The 24,088-nt window shown below is 29.9% G+C and overlaps 3 protein-coding genes across 3 annotated transcripts; 2 read left to right on the plus strand and 1 right to left on the minus strand.

Annotated features, from left to right (window-relative positions):
- Positions 1-767: 767 nt before the first annotated feature.
- Positions 768-2,089, minus strand: LOC101249768 (serine/threonine-protein kinase-like protein CCR1). Its single transcript, XM_004248071.5, has one exon. It carries the CDS (start codon positions 1,933-1,935, stop codon positions 889-891), a length of 1,047 nt encoding a protein of 348 aa, XP_004248119.1. The 5' UTR covers positions 1,936-2,089; the 3' UTR covers positions 768-888.
- Positions 2,090-5,883: 3,794 nt separating this feature from the next.
- On the plus strand, positions 5,884-6,909 carry LOC101254947 (protein DMP4). Its single transcript, XM_004248412.5, has one exon. The coding sequence runs from the start codon at positions 5,953-5,955 to the stop codon at positions 6,610-6,612; it is 660 nt and encodes a 219-aa protein (XP_004248460.3). The 5' UTR covers positions 5,884-5,952; the 3' UTR covers positions 6,613-6,909.
- Positions 6,910-11,767: 4,858 nt separating this feature from the next.
- Positions 11,768-16,061, plus strand: CTPT (triose phosphate/phosphate translocator, chloroplastic). Its single transcript, NM_001308011.1, has 12 exons — positions 11,768-12,186; positions 12,277-12,339; positions 12,564-12,629; positions 12,778-12,856; positions 13,450-13,570; positions 13,655-13,750; positions 14,267-14,379; positions 14,456-14,533; positions 14,628-14,744; positions 14,905-15,004; positions 15,095-15,195; positions 15,732-16,061. The coding sequence occupies exons 1-12, from the start codon at positions 11,891-11,893 to the stop codon at positions 15,747-15,749; spliced, it is 1,248 nt and encodes a 415-aa protein (NP_001294940.1). The 5' UTR covers positions 11,768-11,890; the 3' UTR covers positions 15,750-16,061.
- Positions 16,062-24,088: the final 8,027 nt, after the last annotated feature.

Below are 24,088 nucleotides of genomic sequence, written 5' to 3' on the forward strand. Positions count from 1 at the left end.
TTATACTATATATATACAAGGAGATAATCAAAGAGACATAACAAATTAAAAGGGGGTCCATTAACAATTAAGATAAGTTAACTGCATTCCAACCTGAGAGGATCGATAGAATTTGTTCAATCTTAATTTAGAGAATTTTTAATATTCGATATGAAAAAAAAATAATGTGAGTAATTATTATGTTGGAAGTCTATTTCCCTTACATGAGCCTATGTAGCGTGAATTCATTGGGAGCTCTTCTCCGCTTCTCCATTAAATGTAAATGATGCAAATTTGAATTAGTTGGGAACATTTCTCGAATAAATCATGTCTTACGCAATGGAAAATCAAATTAGTCTGATCCCTGATAAAAAATCATGTTAAAAAGCTTTTTATCCTTAAATTGGTCTGTGCAGTTCAAATCTGAATCAATCGGGATAACTTCTTCATTATATATATCTTATGCCACATAACTTTGAAATAAATTAGCCTATGTGACATAAATCTGAATTAATTAAATCACAATATAAATATGAAATACTGAATAAAAACATAAAGAAAATTCACATTTCTTGGTCCCCAAGCAAAGTAAAAACAATAAATCAATTACACACCTTGTCCTATATATTGACAAATTCATATTGTAACAAATATCTACATACTTTTATTAGTTTTCCCATTCAACAACATTCCATAATAGCAAGGCATTGCTAGCCATACAAAATACAAAGTCAAAGTCCATAAAAAAATATTTACAAATTCTTAACTCAAATGAACAACAAAAAAAATAAAAAAAATCAAAGATCCAATATTATTTTTATATATATAAACTCTTAACATTTTTTCAATCACAAATGCCACCTAAGCATGACAATAATGTTTATCTTGACTTGACTAATTAATCAAAACTTATAATAATCCAACTTCTAAACTATTCAAAATATTAGCAACTTGTACAATTGAAGGCCTATTTTTTCTTGAATTACCAACACAAGCTAATGCAACTTTAGCTAATCTAACAAGTGGCCTAATATCATTAGGCAACATAAGTCTATTGTCCAAAAATTCACCAAATTTCATTTCTTTAATCAATGGCAATGCCCATTTCACAAGTAAACTTTCTTGATCACATTTCCTTCCACTCAACAACTCCAACAAAACAACACCTAATCCATACACATCACTTTCTTTAGAAAAACCCTTTTTTTCATTACCAATCCAATATTCATCATCAACATATCCCATTAACCCTAATTGTCTTTTATCATAACATGTTAAAAAAGTATACAAACCATAGTCACAAACCCTAGCACAAAAATTAACATCTATTAATATATTCGAGGGTTTAATGCAACCATGCACTATATGTGGTACCATAACTTCATGTAAATATTCTATTCCTCTAGCTATACCAGCAGCAACTCTTAACCTACAATTCCAATCTAATAAGGACGTCCCACCACCACCACCACCACCATCATCATGATCACGATTTTGATGTAAGTAGAAATCAAGACTCAACATACCTCCAAATTCCATTACCACGATTCGTTCCCCAGGGCCCTCAGAAAACCCTAAAATTGGGACAATGTTAGGGTGATAAGCTAAAGATAGCCATTTCATCATAGATGTGAAACCAAAGCCAGCATTACTCAATACAAGCCTAGGATGGATCCTTTTTATAGCTACTTGTTGATCTCCATTAGGTAATATACCTACATATACACTCCCTATACGTCCTTGACCGATGATTCTTCGATAATTGAATCCATCCGTTGCTCCATGAATGTCCATTAATGAATAAGAACATGCAATTTGCTTTGTTGGAAGAGTTTCTTCAGCTTTGATTGGTTTTTTCTTGCAACAAATGAAGAGTAGGATAACAAGACATATGATGATAATTGCAAGTATAGACAAAACAACATTATAAATAATTATAATCTCTCCACCACTCATCTATATAAAAAAAATCTCTATATATTTGGTGTTGTTGTGATTTATGTTGAGAGAATTTAGAAGAAGAAAATTTGGCTAGTTTATAGAGAATGAAGTGAGAATATATATATATATATATATATATATATATATATAAATGGAAGTAGAAAGAGAAAAAAAAGTGGAGTATTTTATTGGACTTTTGGTGTGTACTCTTTGAAAAGAGGAAAGTTGATTTGGTACTGCCTGATCCATTTTATGTGATATTATTTGACTTGGCACGAAGAATTTTTAAATTCAGAATCTAAAATAATTATTAGATATTAGTTGTGTGGCTGTAAGTTATTTTACAAAAGATAAAAAGATAAGTTTAAGATAAAATTATTTTAATTATAATAAAATAATATTTTTTTTTAATAAATTAAAAAGAAAAGTATGTCACATGAATTAAATAGGAGACAAAAAATCATAATTGGAAAAGAAGGTTGAAAAAAATATAAAACATTAATTTGGCTACTTTTAGTTCAGGGTTGGCTGCTAACTGTCATTTGACAAAAGTATAGGGGGTTTGGTAAAATTTCAAATTATGAAAACAAATCTACTCTTGTAATATAGAAATTTTTTTTAATTATTGGTTTAATATTTGAAATTTACATGCTTGATAAATTTAAGTTTAAGTAGATAGATCTGTTGAAAGAGGAAGCGTTATACTAATAATTTTTCTATTTTAAGATTTAAATTCAAAATTTCTAACTGAGAAAAAGAAAAATATATTTTATTTTATAATTGTTTGATAATATCATTATGAACTTATATTATCACTGTTTTATTCTCATTCAATGCCTAAAGAGGTTCAAATATTAATATTTGAAAAGACAAATATTTAGTTATCACCCATTCTAATTAAGTAGGGTATATAATTAATATCATTCTTTTTACAGTAAAAATTATTTTGGAAAAATAATTTTCCCAACTTTAAAGTTTCAATGTGTTCAATTTGGTCATGGTTTTGATGTTACCTTTTTCTTTTTCATTTGTTCTTTTTTCCTTTTCAAATTGAATTTGTATCGATATTTTAAATTACGGTGTTGAATTCTTTTCAATAATTTGATACTTGTATTAAGACCCTAATTAATTTGAATATCTAGAACGTAAGGCCTATTAAAGAAGAAAGTGTTCCCTATATTGTAAAAATAGCTAGAGTGTAGTTGCCACGCGATTTCAACATTATCTTGAAATAATCAATATCATCTCCAAACGGAAACTTCATGCATTGTAATACCTAGAATTTCATATGTGAAATCTAGGACTATGTAATAACGGCTATATTTCAATTTTATAGGTTGAAAAGTGTCTATTTGTCATTTTTTATGTGTTTTTTTTTTGAATATCTAGACCTTAAATTCGAAAACTTTAATCAAAATTGAAAGAATACTGTCTATTCCACATCAATCGTAGATGGTAGCTAGAACATCATTTCCCGCTTTATTTATTTATTTATTTATTTGTTGTGACAAGTCCTTGTTTCCTAACATATTAGCTTTTGGGGCCAATTTTTTGGTTATAAGAATTTAGTTACAACAACCCTAGCTTCCATTCAACCAACCTCATCTAACCCAAAGTTTCATATATGAAAATTAGTCTATTTAATATATATAAAAACTTGTTGGATTATAATATACACTTTATTTTAAATTTTACGCGATACAAATCAATATTTATATCGAACATGAAAATAAATAATACTGTATATTCTAAACTGTCAAAATTTCATTATTCATTGTTTTTTTTTTTAATGAATATACACTACACTACTCTTCTTTCTAAAGAATATCTTTTTGTCTGCTTCCTGGTGTTATGTCACTATTAGTATTTAGGCTTTTCCCACTATGAATTAATAATAAAATAAAAATTATGTTATAAAAATATGAATTTTTTTTTCTCACTATTTTTCAACAAACTAGTTTAGTAGGATAACATTAGTAGATTTTCATTGAAATAAGGTAAAGTTTTCTTATTTTTTTCATATAAAAACACTATTATATATTATAATAGCGCGTAAAAACTTTTTAAAAAATAAACACAAATTAACTAACGACGTCAAAATCGAGTATCCATGCACTTTGCCCCATAAATCACCTAAAATTCTTTTTGTGAGAGCCCAGCCCACACATCTATGGGGCTTCAACTTAGGGGCAGCCCAATAGAGTTTTTTCGAGGGCAACTTTCACATATAGCAAATAAAAAATTCATATTTATATGCTATAGCAAACTTTGCATAATTGCGCTCCATAGCAAACATAAAATTGTATAATTTGCTATACATATACAATTGTATAATTCACTGGCCTAAATTGTATATAATTCGCTGGCCTAAATTGTATAATTCGCTGGCTATTTCGCTGCAATTGTATAATTTGTTTTGCATACAGTTGAATCGAATTAAAATGTATGTATATTGCATAATTATAAGTGTATAACAAGAAGATATATGTTTTTCTCGCTTTATACAAAAACAAAAACACAATATATACACTTCTGTTGTATAAAGTTAGAGAAAATTGTATTTCACTGCAATTGTATAATTCGCAATTGTATAATTCGTTGGCCTTTTTCTCTGAAATATTTGAAGTAAAATGTTTGTAAATTGTATAATTAAGTGAATAACACGAAGATATACATTTTTGCATATGTATATACAATTTTCTCTCGCTTTATACAAAACAAAAACAGAATTATACACTTCTGTGTATAAAGCGAGAGAGGCGAGCGAGATTTTTGGGAGAGAGACGCTGGCAAATTTTAGCTAATGTTTGCTATGGAGCACAATTAAATAAACCCTAGCTATTCCATTTAATTTAGGTTATTAGTTTGCTATTATATACAATTTTCCCTTTTTTTAACGACAAATTACAGAAAATACATATTTTTTGTTTTACTTATTTTCATTATTCCTTATTATTTTTAAAAAAAAGATTCAATTTTTTTTATTTCTTTAATGTATCCAATTTGCATACTAATATATTCGAGTCAGTATTTAATGTATCTGACATACCTATTATGTATCCGAGCTAGTTTTCAATGTATTCAAGCTACATATTAATGTATCTGAGCCCGTATTTAATATATCTGAGCTAGTTTTTAATGTATCCAAACTATATATTAATATATCTGAAACAATAAATAATGTATCCGATCTTCAATTATTATATCCAATTTTTTTAATTTATAAGTAATTAATATAATTAAAACTTATTAATTAGAAATTAATTGTAATTTCTTATTAAAACTATGAGATTTATGTGATTTATCTTTTTTTTTAAATCCAAACCTCATCAAAGGAAAGGAATTAAGATGATTAGCTTTGCTAACGTTCAAAGAGAATCTAGTTATTAGGTTTGGAGTCAATTTTCACATAGGGATATCAAAATATAAAATAATACACCAAGAAAAAGTTTAGGGAGTCGATAAATATACATAAAAAAATATTTTTATCTAACTATACAATATAAATTCTAATGAAATGATGACAATTATATATGCGGCTAGTTTTTAGTCAGTTCGTAACTATCTACCTAAGAATTGTTTAATTAAAAAAGATGCAAATTTCATAAAAGTAAAAAAAAATTGCTAATACAACTAAATATTATGTATATTATCATATATATCCAAACTAATTTCATCATCCATACATTAAAGTAGTAAACTTTTACATAACTTTATTTATTATAACTATAAGCACCAAATATGGAATATATATATCATCATCCATAGTATCAAACAAAAAAATTTATACAACTTTTTGTTGTTGTGATGTATACACTTTGTTAAGTTATTTTTCTGTTACAAAACTAAGCTTTTATGACTTTGATATAATAAACAAAAAATTGAGTGACATGAAATCAATCCTTTCCTTCACTTATAAATAGAGGCGAAGCTAGAGTATAGAAAACAAATTCAGTAGAATTCAGTAACTTCAGTTTCAACCTTTCTGTCTGTATTATAATTTTTAAATTCTGACTCTGTCTCTGCTTATAAATGCTTCTTGATACACAACAAAAAATCCAACACAAACTTGAAATGGAGATTAAAGTGGTACAACAAGAAAAAAAATCACCCCTCTTAGAAGAAAACTTAGAATTACCACAAGTTGAAAAAAATATCATACAAAAAGCAATTAGCCAAACATTTCAAAGCACATCAAACTTAGCCAATCTTCTACCTACTGGTTCTGTTCTTGCTTTTCAACTTTTGTCACCAATATTTACAAATCAAGGCAATTGTGACAAAATTTGTAAAATTTTAACTATAGCACTTGTTACACTATGTGGACTATCATGTTTTATATTGAGTTTTACTGATAGTTTTAAAGACAAGAAAGGAAAAATTAGCTATGGATTCGCGACGATACGAGGTTTATGGATAATTGATGGATCAATAAGAATTCCAAATCAAATTGCAAGGAGATATAAGTTGAAATTTATTGATTTCTTGCATGGTTTTATGTCAATGTTGGTTTTTGCTACTATAGCTTTGTTTGATCAAAATGTGGTGAAATGTTTTTATCCAAAGCCTTCTGATGAAATAGAGGAGTTGCTTGTTGCTTTGCCAATTGGAGTTGGAGTTATTTGTAGTATTTTTTTTGTTGTGTTTCCAACAAAACGACATGGGATTGGTTTTCCTCTCACCTCTAATTAACGTGGTCGGTCAGGATTCATATAATCGAACTCAACTTGATTGAGACTAAGATATTGTCGTTGTTGTACAAGTCGCGTATTGCTACTTGAATGAGGTGGTGGATGTGTTTTTTGTTGAAAACGTCGCGGAATTGGTTCTCCCCTTACCTTTTTGTATGATAAGTGGAATTCATATAGCAGATCCCGACTTGTTTGGGACTACATTGTTATTGTTGTTGTTGTACTAGTCGCGTATTTCTTTTTGGAATATGACGTGGTGCATGTTTATATAATCGACTTAAATTTGTTTGAGACTGAGACATAGTTATTGCTATACTATTTGCATATTGCTTCTTGAATGACTTGGTGCATGTGTTCATTTATTTCGTAATTGTTTTTTGGATGAGAAATTTATACTAGTAAGTTTTTTGTTGTGTTTACAAACAACGTTTTACATGGTTAGTGTGTAAGTAATTGAGAAAATTACGCAACAAAGCAAACTTATATTATTTAATTATTCATCATAGCTATAGTTTGTTATAATTATCATTCGCAACTAACATTATGCATTAATTACGTGGGCTGACTTCAGATTTGTTTAATTAGTCATGTTTGTATATATATAATTCGCCAAAATATACAAATTACATATGTATAATATACAATTCTTAAGCTATATACATATACAATTCACCTCTCTCCCACTCTCTACCCTCTCTCGCTCGCCTCTCTCCTCACTCTCTCGATCTTGCTCGCCTCTTTTCTCCCTCTTCCAATCTCTCTTGCCATATATACAAATACATATGTATAATATAGAATTATCTAACCAATATACATATACAATTCACCTTTCTCCCACTCTTTCCCCCCTGTCTCTCGCCTCTCTCCTCTCTCTCCCAGTCTCGCTCGCTTCTCTTCTACGTATAATATGTAGCTACAAATTGTAATTATCAAACTATTGCTATGGAAAGTAATTAATTATTTTTAAGTTTTTATATATGAAAGTTTTCCATTAAATTTAACTTAATTACTACCAGTTCAAAATGTATTTTTATAGTAATATTAGTGTATATTAAATTGTTACAGTAGATTACGTAAAAAAAATAAAAAGTTCAAAGTTTAGTAATTAATTGTGAAACACATTTGATTGGTTATATAAGGGTATTCCTCAAAACACTTCTTCTTTTTGTAGACAAGATTAGATGGGCCTCTTAATGGGCTCGTAGATAAAGCTCATTCAAATATGGACCTCAATTAACATCCTTTCGAGAAAATTACTTGTATGATACTTTTAAAGAAATAATTTACTGATTTTAGCGACATTTTTTTTTATGTATTGTTGTGTATAGCTATACATAACATTACTAAGATAAATATGTTGTGTATTACAAGTGAATATACATGCAATGTGTAAATGTATTGTAAGTGTTTTAAAATACATTATGCTTGTTTGTTAAGAAATTGACGTATTATAAATGTATTAATTAAATTATGTTTTACAAGTGTATTATCCATGATTGATACTTGTAGTATATGTGTCTTATAATTGTTCTCTATAATACGTATTACACTATATTATAAATGTGTTATAAGTGTACAGTGAAAAAAGTTATTAATATAGTTAATAAATATTTTCTTAATATAGCATATCTATATAAGTTTTCCTGTTCTTCCTCAACGAAGTGGATGAAACTGAAGAATCTAAAACCTTCCCCGGCCTGTAAATTAGGTGGGATAGACAAATTTTGAATCGATAATAAAAATTTAGTCGTTGTTTTAAATATAAAAACTATTTTTTATCACGAAAATAACATTCGAATGCCCTTATTTAAAATATATATGGACCAACACCAACATAAAACGTTAAGATTCAATTGACAATTCATAGAATTTAAAATTTCAGAAACTATTCATGAAGTTCGAACCTTATAGTAAATTAACTATAACTCGATAGATTTGGTGATATGAAAAATCCTAGTAATTGATGAGATGGAAAATTCCTAAACAAAGAGATCCTATATGATTGGACTTTTTGCTTGTATGTTGATCATGATTCTTTTTTTTTTCTTTTTTTGAATCTTCAAATACAATGAGTGCTCACTTATTCCCCATGATGTAACACATTTAGATATTCCCAAAAATATTGTTGTTGTACACATTCTTTTTCAATATATATCGCGTATAATAATTTATACGTACAGGGGCGAATAAAATAATTGAATATGTATATATAATTAAAAAGTTAGAATAAAAATCAAAGATAAATGTAATATAGTGACACTAATTGACATGTTGCAATTCAATCGATCGATTCAAGTACTTCATTTTCAAACTTAACCATGGACCTCTTGGAGGATAGCAAAATCCTCAATCAATTAGCCTAGAATAATTCTACGAGGAGATAAAATTTTCTCTCGAATATATTTCTATTCCTTCTTGGATACCTTTCTTACATTAAGTAATATAGCATTTTGCAATGTATCAGACATCCAAGTACTGTATCCGAGAGCAATGAAAAATTTAATTTTTTTATATTAGGGTTAACTTCCGACATAAAACGTAATTAGCAATATGAGATTTTTACACTTTATATTATTAAAATTATGCTTCCCTAGTTAGTTAAATTAAAAGTTTAAGTTTCCTAATGAGATTATTTTGAGTCCATTTACAAAAATGAAAAATCATCAAGTTAATTGATGATAATAATATATGTAAGTATTATATTAATATTATGCTCTATTTATAATATGTACTTATTTTGTTTAAATATAACGCTGCTTAGTAAAAAATTATGTGTACATCACTGATTATCAGACTACCAAATTTTATGTGGTGATTAACTATCATTTTCCACCAAAATTCAAATTGCCTTTTAAGTCCGTCACTCAATTAATCTCAACCCTAAAAAATAATTTACACTTGTCATTTCATGACCATATATATATATATTTAAAGAAAAAGTACTTTTTTAATTAGTTCATAGTCTATTTTCTACTCATGGTGTTTTGTTGTTGATATATATATGTCAATTTTTGAAAAGTATTTACTTCCATTAATATTTTCCTTTATAAATTACAGTTGAAAATGAATATTATCACAAGAAAATGTTGATAAGGGTATTGAAAATAGAGGCATTGGACAAGACAGGCTCTTCTTCTATGGCCTCTCAAATCCATATCTTAGGATAAGATAAGACCCCACAAAAATATTATAATATTATCCATAATATAAATTTTATATTTATCTACTATTTTTTTTAAATTACATTTTCCAATAATAATAATTTTTTTTTATAAAAAAAACAATCATCTAGCTATCCTTTTTTTTATCTTTAGCAGACATTTGTCACCATGGATATGCTTCACCATGATATAATTGTCCTTTCTATAATAACAAACAAAAAAATACTATAAAGAGACTAAATATAGTTTATTTAAATATAAAAAGATTAATATAGTAAAAATAAAAATAACGAGTACATAAATAATTTAGTCAAATTAAATGTTGATTAATATCTTTCTAAAGAGCGTTGCTAAAATAGAATATAACATTTGAAATAAAAAGATTATTTTTTGAGGGCGATAAATAGATAGTTATATACGTTGATAACAAGCTAATTATTAGTGATCATTTTTAGAGTTAATACATATAATATATTAGTACTATATAGATAAAACTACCTTTAATTGTAGAAAGAATTTTTTAATTTTTTTAAAAAAAATATAAATATTTTTTAAAATTAAAAAGATATTTAGTTATTTTTCTCAAATTTGTGACATGCCCCTAATCCTTGTAATAATTAAGTCAACCTAACAAGAAAGAAAGTAAAAAAATAAAAAATCATACCTAAGGATATTGATCTATATATTATACTAATTCTTTTGTTATAATCTCCATATTACCAATCTGCATAATTATTATAATTATTACTAGCATTATACTTATTCTTGCATGACTTTGTCTCATAACCAAACAACCCCTTACTAATTGATGAATTAACTCATATTGTAGTAAATATGGTTAAATAATTCACCACCATATTTTGTGATGCCTAATGAATTTGTTACATATTCTCAAGTTACATGATTTGAGGATGTCTAATTAAGTGGTTAATTATAAAACTAACCTATGATAGTTTCATTAGTTGAATTTGGGATATATTGGCAATCCTCAAAATATTACAAATTGATACAAAATCAAAATGCATTAATGAAAATAGAGAACTTATTTCAAAACTTCAAGAGAATCGAAAACATTAATCTTTATCCACTAGTCTATACTCTAAGCATCTCAATTTATATAACGTAATTTTATTCAATTTATCTGTAAGAAAGTTATTTATTTTATTTGAATCAAAAATCTATTTAAATAACTCTTTATTTTACTCACAAAATAAAGATACGTTATATACGCATATTATTTTTCTCAAATTTCACTGATAAATTTACAATGATTATGCTAAATTGCTAATATTGTAAAATAATATTTTTTTCTTTCTATAGTTAAAAGAAAAGCAACATTAAATTTCTCTTATACTAAAAAAATGTCTTTAAATTAATTAGATCACACATTTTAAAAGAGAAAAGTAGTGAGAACTCTACTAAACTTGACAGCAAATTATACTAAAAATAATGTCTTTAAATTATTAATTTTATTTTCAAATTATTGAAAATCTTAAAAACATTCATCTATTTAACTTAACTAGACTTACACTCTCGATACACTCCCTATCTGTCACATAACATAACAACTAATATCAAACTCTTGCTAGAGAATGAGACTGGTAATAAAAAATCGAAAGAAGTGTTTTTAAGAACACTCCTAAATTTGAAGAGATTTTAGGAGCATAATTAAGTTTAGTTAATTAGATAAAAACGTATTTTTAAGACGGTTAATAATTCAGGATGAAATTAATAATTCAGGCCAAATTTTTAGAACTCTTTCAATAATTCAGGATGAAACTAATAATCACGTTAAATTTCTTAGAGCGCTTTCAATGCTTCTCTCTATTAAAAGTTTTATTTTATCGTCAACTTTTACCAATTACGATGCCACATAATTTGAAATAAATATCGTACGATTATAATATATTGCGGTAAAAAAAATAAAAAATTGTGAAATACTATTAGGATATTTTAGGAAGAAGACAAATAAATCGAAATAATACGAACCGTTCATTCGTCACCTGAAAAAACACCCCCTCCATTTTTAACAGCTTTTCTTCCCCTTACAAACTTCTCTGTTCAGTGTACTTCTCTGTTCACAAGTCACTATTTTCTCTCTCTACTCTCTCACTGCCAATGGAGTCTCGCGTGTTGACCGGTGGCGCCACCGCCATTCGCGGTGGTCTCCCACTTCTCCGGAAGCCGGCGGCAGTGATGAAGTTCACCACCGCCGCTACTTGCGGCAGTAACAGGGACTTCCCTGCTGGTGCTGTTACGGCAAAACCAGTCGGACCTCTGATTGCCGGCCCCAATTTGATTTGGGGACGACAATTACGTCCGGCTATCCTTCTCGAAGCTTCACCAAAGAGGGAATCCATTAAGCCGTGCTCCGCTGCAGCTTCTTCTTCCGCCGGAAGCAGCGATTCCTCCGGGTAAGGTCCATTTTCAGTTTCTTACTTATTGACCCGACCCGTATTACGTTTAATTTGAATTTTTGACCCGTTTTGTTTTTCTTCGCCCAGGGAGGCTAAAATCGGGTTTTTCAACAAAGCAACTCTGACTACCGGGTTTTTCTTCTTCATGTGGTAATGTCTGGAAAACTTATCATTTCGTAGCTCGTTAGAATTATGTACAATATTAATAATATTGAAATTAGTATCAGTTATTTTATTTGTTATTCATATATACGTAGGATTTAATATATGAATATTTTAGTTTTTATTCAACTACGATAGTATTTTAATTCTTTTATTAACGGTTAAACAGTTTTTGTGATGAAATGACTAATTTGACCTTGATTTTTTTGTAGGTATTTTCTGAATGTGATATTCAATATCCTCAACAAGAAGATCTACAATTACTTTCCTTATCCTTAGTACGTATTCCAATGTGATTTTTTTGTTTTGTTTTCTATGGTGTAATCAATATTTGATTGTAATATAAGGAACCTTTTTTAAAAATATTTTATCCTTTTGTTTTTTTAATAATAATTATTGTGATAATTTTTTTTGTTATATATGCAGTTTTGTTTCTGTTATACATTTGGCTGTTGGAGTGGTATATTGTTTGGTGAGCTGGGCTGTAGGTCTCCCAAAAAGAGCTGTAAGTGTTTTTTTTAACTTGTGTATATTTTTTTACTCAATCAAATGTCTTGAGAGTTACTTATATACGTTGACAGCGTAAAATAAACTTTAGAGTCACGTTAATGATAAATACGATAAATGATGCTCATAAAGAAATGATATTAGTAATGTGGCAAATAAGGTAAGTTACTTGCTAAATATGTTGTTAGTGTAAAAATGTTTACACTCTCATTGTATATAAGTTTAAGTCCATAGTGTGATACGAAAATTAGTTTCTCGAGTGACTTGTGATTGATTTTTTCAATATGTATTTCCTTCTGGAGAAAAAAAATACTGGAGATCTACAATTTGATTTGAGTTTGACTGTGAAGGACGATGATCGATGGCCATAGGGAAGTAATATTATAAATGTGGAACACATATTTTGATTCTTGGTTCATTATTGTCATGTATAAAACCACCACGTTAATAAAACTATAACAAGATTTAGGTATCGATTGTGTAACATTGTTTTATCTTTAATAAAACACATTTTCCTTGACTAATTCGTTTAGAGTTTTTACAAGACTGCAACATTCTGATTTGCTGTGAGTTTTCGATTTCTCTTTGTAGCCTATTGATTCAACACAACTGAAGCTGCTCACCCCTGTTGCCTTTTGTCATGCGCTTGGCCATGTTACCAGCAATGTCTCGTTTGCTGCAGTTGCTGTCTCATTCACTCACACAATTAAAGGTCACATTCCAGCTATCGCTGCAGAAAATTTTTGCGTTAGATAATTCGTATTCAAAGTCTAAGACTGTTCTTTTTGTCGTACAGCTCTGGAACCTTTCTTCAATGCTGCTGCATCTCAGTTCATTCTTGGACAACAAATACCTTTAGCACTATGGCTGTCACTTGCTCCAGTTGTCCTTGGTTAGCCCTGTTCTTCTCTGTCTTGTTCCACTCGGGTTGTAGCGATAAACACATTCTTATTATTTTGAAATGAGGAAACAGCCTGAAAATTAATCAGTTTCAGGCTGATAAATAAAAATTGTAGATTCTTACATTTTTTTTATATTTACTAGAGAAAGGGGAAAGTTGTGTGGTCGTCTTTTAGGTGGAAGAGGCAGGGGCCTCATATCCTCGTGTTTATTTAGTAATTGCGTAGTTCTTTTTCTTTGATGTTTTCTGCTCTCTGTTGCTCCATTTTTCTCTGTACCTTGATATTTTGTCGTCATTTCTTTTTCTTACTGCAACCCTGTTTTGAATAACTTCACCTTTTGAGCCGAGGGTAAGGTCTACTACGTACATCTTACCCTCCTCAAACCCCACTTATGGGATTACACTAAGTATATATGTTGTTGTTTGTTGTAAAGGGGTGAGTTTTTAAATACTTATATGCAAGAGGTAATTACCGTTTTGTGATATATCTTTCAACTGGATGTGCAGGTGTGTCGATGGCTTCATTGACTGAGCTATCTTTCAATTGGTTGGGTTTCACTAGTGCTATGATTTCTAACATCTCCTTCACATACAGGAGTATATACTCGAAGAAAGCTATGGTATGCTCTATGTAAAACTAATCCGAGTATTAAAACATTATCTAAGGCAATTTTCTGATGAATGCTTCTTTTGCAGACTGATATGGATAGTACTAACGTGTATGCCTACATATCCATCATTGCTCTTATCTTTTGCCTCCCGCCTGCCATTTTTGTGAGTCGGATAACATCAGCATGTCACTTTCTCTTTTTTTCTCGTAAATCTACTTTTTCCTCATTATATACTTTTCATTCTGACAACGTTACAGATTGAGGGACCTAAATTGCTCCAATATGGATTCAACGATGCCATTGCTAAAGTTGGTCTAACAAAATTCATAACGGATCTCTTTTGGGTGGGAATGTTTTATCACCTCTACAATCAGGTAAACCAGTTAGTAAATGCTGCTAGATTGACGAAAACCTGTGAAAAACCCTCAACCTCGTAAACATATTAATATGTGACCTACATGCATAATTGGCCTGCTTACAAGATTTTCCGCATTGCTAATCTTCTCTTTTATGTACTTTTCTTTACACAACCAGGTAGCCACAAACACCCTTGAGAGGGTGGCACCTCTTACACACGCAGTTGGAAATGTGTTGAAACGTGTGTTCGTGATTGGATTCTCTATTGTTATCTTCGGTAAATATCCATCTTTGCTAAGTTATATATGCAGAATCCCATGTTACTGGTATTATGACAAGAAAACTTAAACGTATATGTATGTTGCAGGTAATAAAATTTCAACACAAACCGGTATTGGAACCTGCATTGCAATTGCTGGAGTTGCAATCTACTCTTTCATTAAGGCCAAGATGGAAGAAGAGAAAAGGGTGAGTCCAAAGCGAAATACTAGAAAATTTTTGTTCCAAATTTATCAAAATGAATATACCAAGGAAAGCATATGCTGTTGGTTAAACACTTTAGGATCGTTTGATAGTTGGTTAGAGTTATGCAGTTACCAAACATCATATAAGTTTATAAATGAAAACTTACCTCCTAACCAGTTATCAAACGTGGTACTACCTATGCAGAACTTAATACGTGCATAACTCACCTCTAAACCAGCTATCAAGTGACCCCTTGTGACTAGTGGTTTATCTTGCCAAATGCCAAGCTTATTTACCATTATATGATAGTGATCGTTCATGTATCCGTCTCATGTATCTTTACCACTCGTGTGAAAACTCTATTAGAACTCTGGACTTCACTCATCTACCACTCGACCTTTGCCACAAAGATTGTTTCCTTGATTCTATTCTTGATTACCACATGCATTGATTTAACTATATCGAGTTACTAATATCTACTAAAACTGAAATGATTTTCTTCTCGTCGATGTTCATCTTATGATCTTATTCTTCTGCAGCAAAAGAAAGCCGCCTGAAAATGAAGGAACGCGGTATCAGGAAGAAGGTTGTGATGGACTCTGTGTTGATTTTTCACTATTTTCTCCTGTCCAAATAAAAGATGAAGAAGGGAAACCTCTGCTTTTCTTGGAGTTCTGTAGTTTAGTTTGGAGTCAATTGTTTTGATTCAAAGGTCAATTGCCTGCTAATTTCTGTATACTTGTGATTATTGTAATAATAATAATAATAATGTACCAACTTCTATAAATATTTCATTCCCTTACATCTTGAATTCATTAAAGACTGAAGATTTTCATATATTGTTAATACAACATGTGAATTTTCATGTGCATAGCGATAGAAAAACTTATTTGCATCTGATGTTTACACTGATCTAATAAGTACTTGTTCATGAATGGTTCTAGAAATTCTTCTAGATACTTCTACAAAGAAAATTCTAGTGATCTTTATCTTCTACCCTAGAATATCCAGATATTTCTTGAAGATAACTATTCTAGATTTTACACAAGACTATTCTAGAAACTATACTATAATAATCTATAATATTTCAAAAATCAACTTTATCATTTTTCACAACTATCAATGTAATTATAAATATTTGAAGATGTAGTAGAAGTGGGAATCGAAAATGGAATATATGGAGAAGTACTACTCTTTTCCCTTGTAATGTCACTTGTTGTCGGTGCGGGATAGGGCGTGTTGAAAATTTTAGAGTTACTTAAGTCCAAACTCACTTTGCATTCTCCCTGTCCCGCCCTTTTGTCATCCCTACTTGTTGATTTAATCTTGAACTTATTTTTTCGAGCCCCGCCGATGGGTAGGTTACGAAGGAGGCCACCTTGAGTCTTTTACAACCTTTACAAAAATAGCGAGGTTGTGACATGTTGTAATTGTTGTAGTAACAAAATTTGGTATTTGTTGATTCACATCTTGGACACTTTAAGGGTTTTGTTGGTTTAGTAGTTTTCATATCAAGAATATATATATATATATATATATATATAGATGATGAGAAAATGATTTAGTGTTACTCTAACCTAGATATGAATATGAAAGAAAATAAGTGTTATGTTGTGTTTTTGTTTGGGAGAAATGGTGTGTTGAGGTGAAAATACAATATGAATGAAGGTGTAGGACAAGGTCTTATATGGATTTTTTTAAAAATTGAATGTAAGTTATATATATAGGGGTACTCATGTTAAATAGGTGGATTGAGTTGGAATTGGACATATCAAAATAGCGAGCGAGTCATTGACTCTCCTTTAAATTTACATATACAATTTTTTTTCAGTTGGATTGAAATTGAGTAAAAATCGAGTCATAATTCAATTTGCTCAATTTTTAATAACTTATGTATAAAAAATTGTTTGTTTGAGTATCTAATACATAAAAACATTTTTGTTACCCAGACGATGAATTTTAGTCAATAATAATATGTTTACTTAAATACTAATCGATGATCATCAAAAAACTCATACACAATTCAGGTGTGGATAAACATAAAGACTCAAATGAGCATGGCTTAACCTAACATTAAATTTCGAACGCTTTAAATATTTTTAGTGAAACTTCTGACTTCATCGTTATTGGGTAAGAAAACGTAAAAAAATGTGAATCGTCGATGGTTGGGTCCATTCGTTAGGTAGGAATGATTCAAAATCGTCCATATGCTAAATTTATTATACAAACCGACCATGCTTTGACATATGGAGTCTATTGAAATAGTAATGGGGTCAATATGCAATTCATAGAAAATTTTGGGGTATAAACAAACACCGGCGAAGAAGATACACAAAGCATACAACTAGGGCTGCATATCGGTTGGTTCGGTTCGATTTTAAAGTTTATCGATTTGGCTTATTGATTATCGGTTTGTATAGAAGTCAAAGTATTATACAATCATTAAGATATTGACTTATCGGTAATTAGTTTATCAGTTATTGATCGTTATCAGTTCGGTTATTTATTTAACCGTAAAGATTTGACACAAAAAAGAAAACATTAAAAATCACTTAGAAATAATGTGACAACCCAAATAAACCATGCACATAAGTTCACAAATTACATCTTGCTCAAAAGCAAATACTTTTACGTTGTAGAATAACCAAGAGTTTGAGACAACCAAAATAAAAGTACAAAATCGAATCCTAAGTCAAAGACTTAATATACAAAACCATATACATATAATTATTTAATTTACTACCAGATTATTGGTTAAAGAAAAAACCTCAAACATTAAAAACTGATAGCCCGATAAAAAATAACCAAAATCGTTAAATTAATAACCCATTAATGATAAATCACTAATTTTTTTTTAATTCAAATTATCAGTTTCGATTCGATTTTGAACTGCCTACGTATCGATTATCACCACCGTCCCTTGAGTCTCATAATTCTATTTGTAGCCCTACATGTTTGTAGTTTAGTCTTTGGTACCATTTATTTATTTCTATACAAAATGAAGAATGGTCGGTGATGTTTATGCCATGAAAGGTAAAAATTTGATAGGTAAGGTTTGATAATGTGATATTATCATATTATACTTGTGGACATTGTTAAAAATAAAATAACAATAATATTATTTTTTTCGATACTTAACAATTATAAAAACTTGTGAGAAATAATCAAGATTTAAATTCAGTACAAATAAAAATAATAGATGTTGGTTTTTCTATTGTTGATTAATAAAGTTATTGAGAATATGTATTGTTATATAATATAACAAAGTTAATTGATACATGTCCTTAGACTAGAGATATTATGACAGATATCTATACAATACAATAATCGAGATGCAGGAAATTGTTGATATGATACACTCATTTTTTTTCACAGATAAATTATTATTTTCTATCTCGATATAATTCTCAACTTGGATAATTATATGTGTATGCCAAGGGAAGCTTTCAAGCCAACCTAATTGTTCTGAGAAACTAATAAGGAATTTCCAACCCATAAAGGGATAAATTATAAGTGAAGAAATGGTTGTATAAAAAGTCGTTTTTATTATCTCCCCATTTAAATTATGTAGGAGGAAAATATAGAAAAACTTAATATATCCAACACGTATAAATAGAGTGTATATATCTAATAAAATTCATAAACTTAACGATTGAAATGAATGAATATAATGGCATTGATCCAAATTCGAATTTGTCTTTTAAGAAAATTATTCAATATGTTTGAATTATTGATCTATAACCTAATAACTTCAAATAATTAGAACTCCAAGCTCATGCATTTCTCATCTCGACTCCATCTCTCAAATAATTAGAACTCCAAGCTTTCTTTCTTTTCGATTATTGTTATAGTACTTTATTCACACACCCATCAATTTTCCCCTCAAACATATCACTAGTAGATATAAAATTGTCGATGAAAATCAATTAATAACATCATATTGTGAGGATATAAAAGAGGTATGAAGAAGTTTGAACTCTGTATATGAAGAAAATCTTGTTGAAAACGCCATTTCGAAAACCAAAAAAAGAGGGATGAAGAGAGTTGACCAAGGACATAAGGTAGGGCCAAAAAGATTGGTGCATTTCTTTGTTTTGTTATTGATGGTCAAGCATGCTCATCACCAAGATTATTTGTGGTCTAGTATGGAGGATTTAAGTGTGTTTGTTACTCACATCATTCTAGTAATCATTAATCATCAACACATACTAATTTTCTTTTTGCATGTATATCCAAAACTATATATAAAGAGGTAAATACATTGATTTTTTTTTTCACTCAGTCATTTTTATACTTATCTTTCTAATCATTATCAGTTGTTGGGCTAGTTAAAACGATTTAAACATGTATAATTTTATTTAAAATATATCACATTATTTATAGTTCTAACACTATATAAATACCTTATTTTTCCTTTATATATACTTTATATGTGAGAGTTTATTTCCACACACTCAACAATTTATCCTTCTAACTAAGCTCGACATGACCCATCACAATCCACAGACTAATCTAGAGATTTTTCATGCGCCGTAGCTAGCTCACATGTCATTCAAATATTTATGACCAGTTATAAAATCAAGCTCATGGCAATATAAATATAAAGAGATGAAGACAAAATAAGTAAGATGGAAGATAAGACTTTCTTTTGATTCAAGTGTATTCTACAAAAGGTGAATGATATCTCTATTTATAGAGTTGAGATATCATCCCAAAGGCCTCCATGATAAATGCCCAATTAGTAGGTACATAGTTATCCAAATGGTTCTTATCACCTTGGAACATGTATACATGAATACAATTAAGTCTTGAGTATATCTAAAGGACAATCCACACAATTCAATGGATTTATAACACTCCCACTTGGATGTCCATAAATAATGTGTCTCGTTAAAACCTTACTAGGAAAAACCATGTGGGAAAAAATTCTAGTGAAGGAAAAAGAATACATATATCTTTTGATACGCACTATTTGTTGCCTCATTAAAAACCTTGCCAGGAAAACCCAGTGGGAAAAAAACTTCGGTCAAGGAAAAAAGAGTGCAACGCATATTATACTTTTCCTGATTAAAACATCACTTAATTTCTTGTGATGATGTCTCTAATCTTCGTACATTGTGGTTGATATATTCTTTTCAAAGAAAAACCACACATTTCTTGAATATGGTGTGTCATTTATCTCAACTAGACGCACTTTCGACTTGCTTCATGGAGGACTTTTATTTTTGCATAGCAACATTTACTTCATTGATCGCCAGGATATTATTGTGCCTCCAATTGCAAACACATAGCGTGCTTGAGATAGAGCTTTATGCGGATCAGATAAATATTCTGCATCTGCGTTACCAATCAATTTTGTCTTGAATTCCTCGGAATAGAATAAACCCATAACTATGGTCCTTCAAGGATATTCAATCATGTGCTCAACACCATTTCAATGTCCTTTTATCGGGGAGAAACTGAATCTTGCCAGTAAATTTACTGCAAAATAAATATCTGGTCAAATATTGTTAGTAAGATGCACTAGTGCCCTGATTGCACCAAGATAGAGTTTCATCACCAAGAAACTCTTCATCCTTCTTTTGAGATCAAACCGAATCATCATTTATGTCAAGTAATCTCATAATCATTGGGGTACTCAATGAATGTGATTTATCCATATAAAATTGCATCAAAACTTTTCAGTGTATGTGCACTGTTAGACAAATATTTCATTTGTCAAATCATCAATCTATCGGTCAAGACAAAATTTTGTCTTACCAAAATCTTTTCATAAAAAAACAAGGACAATTAGGGTCATTCTTTTGTACCCTTTTTCTTCCTTGACCATTTTAATCCATATAAGGATTCTTGAAGCTTTATTGAAAAAGTTTCTTTCAAACTCTTATATGCTTCAGACACCTCGATTGTTTCAAGGATTTTCATATAACCTTCATTGTCTAGCTAGACATTACAATTATTCATTACATGCATTCAAGTTTTTCATATGTTGCCAGATCAAAACAAACCTCATTGCATCCACAAAAAAAAAAGAACATCTCCAATAATGTCAGGATTTTTGCGATAAACCTTTATGCCCCAAGGCACAAATCGTATTTGATATCTTACGGTTATAGTATCACATAATAATTTATTTGTACCCCACTGACATTATACCTTGATTTATGGACTACCAGTCCAAAATGTCATTTTTCTAAGTGAAACAGAATATACTTGAATTGTGAATTTTATTTGGCCAACCATTTATCTGTCCACACTATATGACAGATTTAAATTCAAGATCCTCGTCACAATTTATATCATTGAGCGCTACCTCATATCAAAGATATCGTCGACGATTATTTGATATCGATTCCAACAAGACATAACTTATCGAGATCTCTTCATTTTTCATTATTTCAGGAACCTGAACCTTTTTCAAGATTTTATGAAGTTTTATGTCAATGTGCTCTTTTATAGCACTTGCCTCATTATCATGACCATATTGATCATTTGCTCCTTCCTTCTTCAAGGAATTTTATATTTGAAATCGATTGGTCTATTACGCTTCCGGCGTATCATAGACTCTGTCCTTCAAGGTCTTCACATTAGAGCATTTGCAGCTGAATTCTATCATAGGGTCAGTGCATTCATCTGGAAACTGATTTGCAACATTATGCAACTGAATTATTCCTTGAACTTTAAGTTCACATATATATTTAACGAGGATCTAGATAATTCATAATTAAGCTCACACATAATTTTCAGCTATCAAAATCATCTCTCCCCCTAATGTTAGAAAATCTAACATTCATCCCAACCTTATTTGGAAATTCATCTTTGTGCGTGGTGGAGCAATTAAAATCATAACCGCACATTTTAATATTTTAGATGAAAATTATATGGTTCCTGACCCTGAACCAATTTTAATGGGAGACCTTGTTGGCTTGATGCATACATGTGTTGCTACATGTTAAATAAATTTATCTCATACCAAATTTTGTTTTGGGAGTTCTGTTCTCATAACCATGATTTAGCTATAGTTAGAGGCATACAATTTTAGCTAAATCAACCAGCATTATCAATATAATTTCATGATTTGGAACTGTGCTCTTAATTTAACAATTCGAGCAAATAACCTTACACACACCATTTGTAAGTTGACAATAAAACACATGTGATCATCGTATAGATGCATCTATCATATAGTTGCAGATGATCCACATGGAAGGTGAATGGGCCCATATTCACCTTTTTATATGTTCCAAAAACTTCAGGGGATTACAATCCAAACCTTAGCTGGTACAATGAAAACAAGCAATACAAGAGAATTCTTGAAGAATCTTTTATTTCTTCATCATATAAGCCACATAAATTCTCAATTACATTTGCATCACATTTAAATCAGAATGGTCAACTGATCATGCCAACTGATTTTTATTTCAGTACACTAATAGTTTACTTTTGCATGTGATTCCATCAGTATGCACATGTTTGTGTGCAACAAACACGAGGAAAAAATGGGTAATATTTATAACCCTCTTCAATTGTAGTAATTTAAAGATATTAAATCTTTTCATAATTTATAGTCTCAATATTTCTTTTCAATTCATCCGAAACTTAAAAAGTTTCTTTTGAGACTTACTACAACCCAATATTATTCCATTGATAATAGCACAACTCGTTAGAGCTTGCAATTTAATTTTGTGTACTATCACATGTTCCATGACACCATTCCTATGGTGAGCATCTCCTTCAAGGAGGAAATTATATTATCATTGTCATGGTCAAAATCATTACGAGCAAGACATGTTTCTTGCTTTACTTTTGTTGTACCATAGGTACACAACCAATGACAAATTTGTATTGCCACACAATAATGACTACAACCCTTATAGACAAGAACTATTTCTTTCTTTTGCCCTTTCGGTAGTTCACAATAAACATACCATAGTGACGTATAAACATACAATACCATTAACTATTTCTGGCAAATAAAATTTATTTCCTCTCAAACCTCCCGTAGAGGTGAATTTCGGTGTATATATCATTTTTTCTCAAACCTCCCATAGAGGTGAGTTGTGGCATATATTCAACCCATAATGATTTTTTCACATCTTGACTCATTCTCTTACAGAATAGTCGAGAATTCACGATACTCATTACAAGTCACATTCTCTTCAAGGAATGGACTAATCATTTATATGTACTTCATAAATTTGCATTATAAGTACATTGTCATGGTTTTTAAAATTCATCATTTCCATGACACACCTCAACATCACTTTGAAAGATCAAGTGTATCATCACTTTATCTTCTTGTCTTTTGATGGAGGATTTATAAAGTTGTCAAATTGGGTCGACAACATTCACAAGTCCAATGACCTTTCATACCATTTTATAATAAAAATTGCCTTCACATTTTGAAGGACTATTTGGAGACCCCGTAGTGTTCTTCCTGTTATAATTATCACAATGATGACTATTATAATTCCGTCATTTCATGCCCCTTTTAATATCGTTAAATATTTGTCATCTTTCAGACTAACTATTTACTGCTACCATATTCATACGATAGAATAGAGCAAGTGAACATGCGATTCCAAAATTATCATATGTTGCTACCACATTCTTTTCAAGGAATGAAGCAAATTCAATAAGACGAATTTCAAGACTTTTCATCAAAGCCTTAGTCATCATTATATCATCACTATGGTGCATTGACTCAAACTCAATGTCTTATCCATATAAGGTGTTTTACGCCATAATTCTATGGGACTTGAACCAATCACGGTGCATCAAAACTCAAATTGATGTCTTACCCTTTTGGTGCGATAGAACTTGAATCTATCGTCTTATCCTAAAATATTTTTCATTATGGTGCATCCGGACTTTAATCAGATGTCTTACCCTTTTG

The sequence above is a fragment of the Solanum lycopersicum genome, chromosome 10 (assembly GCF_036512215.1).
Source record: "Solanum lycopersicum chromosome 10, SLM_r2.1".
NCBI lineage: Eukaryota > Viridiplantae > Streptophyta > Magnoliopsida > Solanales > Solanaceae > Solanum > Solanum lycopersicum.